The sequence below is a fragment of the Ylistrum balloti genome, unplaced genomic scaffold (genome assembly GCF_031769215.1).
Source record: "Ylistrum balloti isolate Yb309-2 unplaced genomic scaffold, AGI_CSIRO_Ybal_v1 Utg369972, whole genome shotgun sequence".
In the NCBI taxonomy this organism is placed as follows: Eukaryota; Metazoa; Mollusca; class Bivalvia; order Pectinida; family Pectinidae; genus Ylistrum; species Ylistrum balloti.
This window is the reverse complement of record NW_026782064.1, coordinates 2,164,750-2,174,017: the sequence shown is the minus strand read 5'-3', so window position 1 is coordinate 2,174,017 and position 9,268 is coordinate 2,164,750. Positions and strand designations below refer to the sequence as shown.

Here is a 9,268-nt window from a genome sequence, read left to right as displayed (position 1 = left end):
TTTTATGTCACCAGTCTCTTTACTACTTCAAAACCTCCTAGAGCACAGAAATACATTAATTCATTCTTCAGTCTTTTGTGTTGACTATTGTAGGTACATTTGTCAAAAGTATTCACTCTTCAAAAATTTTCTGAATGAGACGGGTATGAATTGAGCTTCATCTAACTGGTTATTTTGTTGTTTTCCTTTTAAATTTTGATTTATAAATTGTTTATGTTTACCCAGTCACACAATTTGCTCACATGTTGTACAACACTAGAATTGACTGTGTTGGGAACAAGTCTAGGAAATTATCAATACAAACACACCAATGTGATGTCTATTTTAACATTCTGTCTCGGTGAAAAGGTCCTCGCGAGATAATGAAAGGGTCATCATATATGTAACACCAAGTGAATGGGTGGTACTTTCTAACATTAAGAACTTGATAATATGATATGATACTTAAGTGGGTAATAACTGGAAATTTACTGTATCTTACTTCCTGGTTTGGACTCCTGAAGTCACATGTAAGTTCACCCTTTAGATCAATGTACATTGTACATCAATTGGAATTCATTGAAATTTGACCTAGATGTTTGCTGACTAAACACCAAGATATTGTTTTTATCAAGTTAACCATCAATTGGTGCATAATACACTTACGTCTCAGTAATGTATGATTCAGTTTTTATAATACAGATATATAAAATATGGTGTGGTAGATCTATTGTATGTTGGAATAACTGGGTTTTTTGAAAATTATATATATATTGATTTATTTCTTTATTTTCCCATGGTTTATGATGAATAGATGTGTATTTCTGACTGTACTAGGATAACCATTTCTTGATACAATTGTATAATTCAAGGACATTTTTATGCTTATTTTATTTAAATTTCTATTTTTTTTTCTCCTGATGAATCTCGCTGTGTGACAGTATTGCCTTACATAACAGCTTCCCTGTGTAGGAGTATTTTGTTACTGATGGCAGCAGGATCAATTGCTGTGGTATTGTTGTCAGTGTTAGAAATCTATGCATTGCTGTTATTGATCATCTGTGATACGTGTAATGTCAACTAGCTTGTCGCTGGTTGAGTATTTTATGGTAAATAAAAGAGTAAATTTTAATTAAGTCTGTTGCTTTACTTGATAAACAAGACCAAACTTAATATATGACACACAGGGTTCAGTTTGATGTACACAAACTTTGGTATAAGGTGTGAACAAAGGGCCATAACTCTATATTGAGTGGGGAACATGTAGGCAATATAACAAGAAAGTTAAGGAATTTAAGATGAATACAAAATTCTGTATTCCAAAGATCAGTATAGTAACTTTGGTGAAAGCTCCAAATAGAAATGAAATGAATGTTTCCTTTTGTTTTGTTACAAAGTGTTGTCCAAACAACAAACTATGATAACTATGTCTTGCCATTGTCAGGCAGAAAGGAAAAAAATAAACTTCTTTGGTTTACTATTTGAAAGTGCAACCTGGACCTAAACTTTACATATATATAAAAATAATGTAACATTCAAGGGAGATAACTGTAACTAGAAGACATCACAAATAACAGAGATTTTGTCAAATCATTTATTTAGAAAATAATGTTCTATAGAATTCTTGATCCCTTTACAACAGTTCTGTAAAGCAAACCTCTTTTATACAAAAATATTGTTCGATTGCATGATAATAAAATTGCCACAAATTGATCACCCACTGTATTCTACAACACATATACATACTGTCAATAGTTACAAATTCTCTACACAAATGAGTATCAACCTTAACAAACTATAACTTGAGAGGTTATCACTATCTGACTGGCCTCAGATACACAGGCCAATGGTCAAAGAACCCTGCTTAAGGTCAGTAGCTAATCAGATATCTGATACAAAAACATAATTTCAATCTTAACAAACTACAGAATTTCCATGTTGCTTTCTTCATAAGTTTGATGAACAATGGCATCGCTTCAGTCAATTTCAACAAACCTTGATATCAATAATTTGTTGTATTGATGATTAAAACAACTTTGTTTGGATATCATTAGAAGTAGGTAGATTTAGCCAGGGCAAACATCAGATACAGGTTCATATAGTAATTGGTTATTATAAAGGTTAGCATCTATGTGCAGTTTTGTGATATTTTTAGCACACACCAAATCTGCCGAGTAATAAAATCAGATTTTAAACCCCCACATATAATATGATGTTGATCAGAAGAATTACAAAGAGATGTTAATCAATGTCCTGTAATAAGCCCATCCCTTGAGAAAAGGTAAAACATGCACCTATGGTGGACTTGGGTACACAGGTGTAGACATAAAACACTAAAAACATCTTATACATGTATAAAATACCGGCAAACTTGCCCATCTATCACAAGAACAAAAGGATAAATAAATGAAAAGACTTACTTCCCTTCCATCAATGAATCCATTACACAAAAGACTTTGATTACAAAACAGACTAGGTATGATTGTCAAAAATTACAGGATTTAAATACCAAAAAATTCTGGACCAACTCAAAGAAAGGAGATGGGATTTCCTAAATACTGGGCAATAGTTTAGTACAAAGCTAGGTCACTCCTGTGAGAAGGAAACAAAAATGTGGACTTGTTTAAAGTCAACTGTAGTTGACATTCAAGATATTAAAGCACATAAATAAGGATTATAACAGGGACTTCTGTAAACTAGACTTACCAACTAATACCATCCCTTCATACTGTGTAATCTCCGTCAGCAACTAGTCTTGTAAGATTATTGCAAACAATCATTTGATTTAAAAAAAAAAAAGATTATTTTTTCAGTAAATGTGATTATCATAATCAGATTATTCTACCAAACAAAATTCAAGCTCTTGTTCTCACAATTTTCAATAAGCACAGGGATATATAACAGGTTCCATAAGCTTCATTGTATCTCACATGTAATATTGAAATATAGAAATATACGAAAAGTGACATTTGGAAAAAATATATATCAGAATAATAAGACTGAAGTATTACAAAAAATCACAGAACAGTTATATCTGTTATCTTGTATACTAACACACATGTGCTACACTCATTCTTTATATAGCTCACTAAAAAGACTTTTCTATGAACTGAAGAACTTTGTCTAGCTAATACAACTAAATCAAGATAACCTACAAGTGTATTTCTATCAGTTCATACTTTGTGAAAAAAATGAATATAATTTGGCATTAAAAAAATTTCAACGCAAGTTTTTTTGTGATAGGAAGTTAGGTGCAATCTTGGTTTTGATTGGATGTTTGGTTCAATCTTGGTTTTGATTGGATGTTTGGTTCAATCTTGGTTTTGATTAGATGTTTGATGTAATCATGGTTTTGAGTGGATGTTGGTTGCAATCTTTGTTAAGGAATCTGTAGACATAATTTGGCTTGAAGGAAACAGATTAAAGGCTATGTAAAGGGCCATAACTCTGCATTCATAGTGACCAGGACACAGACTGATAGACAGAACATAACTACCCAGTATACATGTATATAATCAAACCCATAGTCCCTCCAGTAGTACTAATGGAGGACTATATAACACATGTACACTGATACACAACACTAACACACACCCTAACACATGTACACTAATACACAACACTAACAAACGCCCTAACACATGTACACTAATACACAACACTAACACACACCGTTACACACGTACACTAATACACAACACTAGCACACACCCTTACACATGTACACTAATACACAACACTAACATACACCCTTACACATGTACACTAATACACAACCCTAACACACACCGTTACACACATACACTAATACACAACACTAACACACACCCTTACACATGTACACTAATACATAACACTAACAAACACCCTTACACATGTACACTAATACACAACCCTAACACACACCCTTACACATGTACACTAATACATAACCCTAACAAACGCCCTAACACATGTACACTAATACATAACCCTAACACACACTCTTACACATGTACACTAATACATAACGCTAACACACACCCTTACACATGTACACTAATACATAACCCTAACACACACCCTTACACATGTACACTAATACACAACACTAACACACACTCTTACACATGTACACTAATACACAACACTAACACACACCCTTACACATGTACACTAATACACAACACTAACACACACTCTAACACATGTACACTAATACACAACACTAACACACACCCTTACACATGTTTTCTAACACTAACACTTATACTCTAACATACAACCCTGACAGCCTAGCTCACCCTCTCTAACACACACTCTCCTTCAGTAAGCTGACAGTACGAAAAACTTTCATAGCACATTTTGCAGACATCAATAACACTGTATCAGTGTAAGTCCTTTAGACTTTTTATACCAAAGTAAAGTCAAATGAGGGATAAAAAGAAACATCACTTACACTCAATCACAATTATACAGTAAGTTAATAGTATAAATACCTCATCTTGATCAAATCACATTCAACCAAAAAGATGGTTTAATACCCTGACTAGCAAAACCTGAATTAAGGAATCATCACCATATACACCATCACAGATTATCAGCATATGTCATAGGCAGCTAACTCAAGTAGACCCAATTGTCCTCATATATCAACAGAATAAGTCACAAGTGGTGTTGTCAGTATAGGTGAAAATGTCCCTGGTGTTATCAGTAGAGGTCAACATGACTATGTATCATCAGTAGAGGTCAACATGACTATGTATCATCAGTAGAGGTCAAAATGACTATGTATCATCAGTAGAGGTCAAAATGCCTATGCATCATCAATAGAGGTCAACATGACTGTATCATCAGTAGAGGTCAACATGACTACGTATCATCAGTAGAGGTCAACATGACTACGTATCATAAGTAGAGGTCAACATGTCCTTGTATCATCAGTAGAGGTCAACATGTCCTTGTATCATCAATAGAGGTCAACACAACTCTGTATCATCAGTAGAGGTCAACATGACTGTATCATCAGTAGAGGTCAACATGACAATGTATCATCAATAGAGGTCAACATGACAATGTATCGTCAGTAGAGGTCAACATGACAATGTATCATCAGTAGAGGTCAACATGTCCTTGTATCATCAGTAGAGGTCATCATGTCCTTGTATCATCAGTAGAGGTCAAGATGTCCTGGTATCATCATTAGAGGTCAACATGTCCTTGTGTGTCCTCAGTTGAAGCCAACATGTACAGCTCCAGTACCCTTTACTGATATCAGCATTTGTGCATTTCCATGTGAGGTCATTAGGGTTTTCATTTTTCCCTAGAAATCTCCTGAGGTTAGCTAGTAATTAATTCTGCTGGACGAACAAGATCTGTGAAGCGAGAATCATAGTTTGGCCAGAAATCAGGGAAAAGTTTAGCGGAACCAGGTACAAACGGCTCTATCAGCTGTCTATTCATCAATGCAAACCTGCAAAACATTTGAAATACACAAATGTATGTTCATCAATGCAAATCTGCAAGATGTTCGAAATAAAAAATCAGTATCTAATCTTTAAAGGTAGTTAAAAACATAACTTGGTTATAAATTTATATATATAACTAACATTGGCTGGACTAAATGATACATTGAGTGATGACTTCTGTATATTTAATTTATAGATATACAACAGCTGATTAATTACAGAACAGCAGAGGGGATCTGATTAATACAAACAGGTTGACAGGCCTTAATGACATGTGATTTTTCTTTTTTACAATTTTGAATTTGTGCTTTTAGTTTTAAAGAAGATATGCAGCTAAGGGCTTAAAGAACATCTTTGGGCCTGTCGGTGATTTAAGGTATCAAAATTCTGATGAGATGTAGGTAATGTAACTTACTTGTTGCCTGTAACTCTGAGTAAGAAGTTCCAGTATGCTGGTCGCAGATTGTGGGGCTCAACAACTGCCTGTAATGACAAATAAATCCAATATTGTGTGAGATAGTTAAAGCTTATAACATACAATATAATTAGGGACATGAGAGGGATCTTGGCACCTATTTCTGTATCTTGATTAGGCCTTTATCAGTATGACTTTCCATTCAGAATTAGTAAAAAGTAATGGCCGAAATGCAAGATGGCCACCTGTAAGCCATTTCAAGACCTATCTATCCCCTTATTCTCAAAAACAAGGCTAGGGATAATGCAAAACATTTTCACATTCATTTGAGTTATATCAACATGCCAAATCATACTTTAAGCTACTGCATGCATTTATCTAAATATAGTACTTTTAAAACTGATTGGGACAGGTCCAAATCTAATACTTCTAAACCCATGACAGACAGGTTCAGTAAGGAAGTACTTTATGAAGTTCCAGAAAAAGTGGCCAAAGCAAACTCAAGTTCTCACACCCAAACTTTCAATAAGGCGAAACTGTTATAGCAGAGAATCAAAAGTGCTGACAGACAGACAGACAGATGAAGAAACAGAGGGACAGACAGGAGGACACTGATTACTATACGGCACCCACACTTTCCTGTGGGGCCCTGATATCTCTTAAACCAGGAAAAGACAGGTACAAATCTGATTCTCCTAAGTCTGTGACTAACAAGTACAAATCTGATTCTTCTAAGCCTGTGACTAACAAGTACAAATCTGATTCTTCTAAGCCTGTGACTAACAAGTACAAATCTGATTCTTCTAAGCCTGTGACTAACAAGTACAAATCTGATTCTTCTAAGCCTGTGACTAACAAGTACAAATCTGATTCTTCTAAGCCTGTGACTAACAAGTACAAATCTGATTCTTCTAAGCCTGTGACTAACAAGTACAAATCTGATTCTTCTAAGCCTGTGACAGACAGGTACAAATCTGATTCTTCTAAGCCTGTGACTAACAAGTACAAATCTGATTCTTCTAAGCCTGTGACTAACAAGTACAAATCTGATTCTTCTAAGCCTGTGACAGTCAGGTAAACATCTGATTCTTCTAAGCCTGTGACTAACAAGTACAAATCTGATTCTTCTAAGCCTGTGGCAGACAGGTACAAATCTGATTCTTCTAAGCCTGTGACAGACAGGTATAAATCTGATTCTTCTAAGCCTGTGACTAACAAGTACAAATCTGATTCTTCTAAGCCTGTGACAGACAGGTACAAATCTGATTCTTCTAAGTCTGTGACTAACAAGTACAAATCTGATTCTTCTAAGCCTGTGACTAACAATTACAAATCTGATTCTTCTAAGCCTGTGACTAACAAGTACAAATCTAATTCTACCAAAACCTAGGACAGTATAAAAGTAATTCTTTTAAACCTGTGACAGACAGGAGCAAATCTAATTTTGCTTAACCTGGGACAGACAGGTAGAAATGTAATATTTCTAAAACCTGGGACAGACAGGTAAAATGTAATATTTCTAAAACCTGGGACAGACAGGTAGAAATGTAATATTTCTAAAACCTGGGACAGAATGGTAAACTTCAACATTTTTAAAGCTAAATCTTTCACATTTCAATCTTAGGAACAATGGATCCTGATCTTACACTCCTGAGATATTCACTAAAGAAATAAGTGGAATGACTGCATATGCTAAAGAGGAAAGGTGTAGGGTGAAGACCTCTGGACTTGGAAACCTTGAAAGTTTTGGGTGGGATGATGATAACAATGCAAACATTGGAGGGATGTCATGGTTGCCTGTAACCAGTGAGCTATAAAGGAATTTATCTAAGACTTTAACACCTGATAATGAACCATACTTACAGTATGAAAGACAAAGGCAGTAGAAATGGAATATATTATAATATCAGCACATGCTATATAAGGCAACAAATTCTTCTCTATTCCTTTAAAGTACAGAACCTGAAATAGAAGAAATCCATCATTAGTACACAATCTCAATTGTGTAGAATTTTAATGTCGCAGATTATTTGAACTAAATATACCTTAAAAACATATCACAATAAACCATTTTCTCTCTAATTTATCCCAGAATGCCAATCTCTAACCTTTTAGCAAGGTTTTTTTTATTTTTTTGAAAGTTGTGTTCAAATATCAATTGAAAACTAACAAAAAAAAAGTATATTTACCTCTGCAAGTTTAAAAGCAGTATATAAGGCAACAGTGACACTCTTGTACCACAGCATAGACCAACCAGCCAAGAATCCCCCCAGTAGACCATGGAAATCACTGTCACTATTACGGGCATGTCGCAAACAGCAGTTTACTGCCTGTAAGCAAGATCGAGTTAAAATCAACAATCTTTTGAAGAAACCCCACTGAAAACAATGATAAATATGTAGCAAGGCTTGGCTTTATTATGAAGACTCATTTCCATTAGTAAGGAAATTCTCTTAAAATCTTTATCTCCAGTTCTGCAATGGTTGCCTTTTTTTTCTTTATTGTTATGTCCAGTTATTTCCCCTTATCATCATGACAAACAAATAACTTCAGAAAATTTCAATAAAACTAGATATTTCACAAACTTTGGGATATCTTCCTACATACTAATCTAGTTATTTCCCCCAACACAAGATCTAGATGCTTCCCCTTGCACAAGGTCTAAATATTTTGCGATATACAAGATCTAGATATTTCCCGTTACACAAGACCTAGGTATTCTCCTTACACTAGATCTAGATATTTCCCTTTACATTAGATCTAGACATTCCCCCTTACACAAGATCTAGACACTCCCCCTTACACAAGATCTAGACATTCCCCCTTACACAAGATCTAGACACTCTCCCTTATACAAGATCTAGACACTCCCCCTTACACAAGATCTAGACACTTCCCCTTATACAAGATCTAGACACTCCCCCTTATACAAGATCTAGACACTCCCCCTTACACAAGATCTAGACACTCCCCCTTACAAAAGATCTAGACACTCCCCCTTATACAAGATCTAGACACTTCCCCTTACACAAGATCTAGACACTTCCCCTTACACAAGATCTAGACACTCCCCCTTACACAAGATCTAGACACTCCCCCTTACACAAGATCTAGACACTCCCCCTTACACAAAATCTAGACACTTCCCCTTACACAAGATCTAGACACTCCCCCTTACACAAGATCTAGACACTCCCCCTTACACAAGATCTAGACACTCCCCCTTACACAAGATCTAGACACTCCCCCTTACACAAGATCTAGACACTTCCCCTTACACTAGATCTAGACACTTCCCCTTACACAAGATCTAGACACTTCCCCTTACACAAGATCTAGACACTCCCCCTTACACAAGATCTAGACACTCCCCCTTACACAAGATCTAGACACTCCCCCTTACACAAGATCTAGACACTCCCCCTTA

At 35.3% G+C, this 9,268-nt stretch overlaps 1 protein-coding gene across 1 annotated transcript in view; it reads right to left on the bottom strand.

The window, feature by feature from the left end:
* Positions 1-1,559: 1,559 nt before the first annotated feature.
* Positions 1,560-9,268, bottom strand: part of LOC132547674 (transmembrane protein 135-like) — a 165,879-nt gene continuing 158,170 nt past the window's right edge. The window contains exons 10-13 of the mRNA XM_060211463.1: positions 8,031-8,171; positions 7,705-7,803; positions 5,842-5,909; positions 1,560-5,431 (exon numbers count right to left, since the gene is read on the bottom strand). Of these exons, the coding sequence (XP_060067446.1) occupies positions 5,299-5,431; positions 5,842-5,909; positions 7,705-7,803; positions 8,031-8,171 (441 nt within the window). The 3' untranslated portion in view covers positions 1,560-5,298. The remainder of the gene's footprint in view (positions 5,432-5,841; positions 5,910-7,704; positions 7,804-8,030; positions 8,172-9,268) is intronic.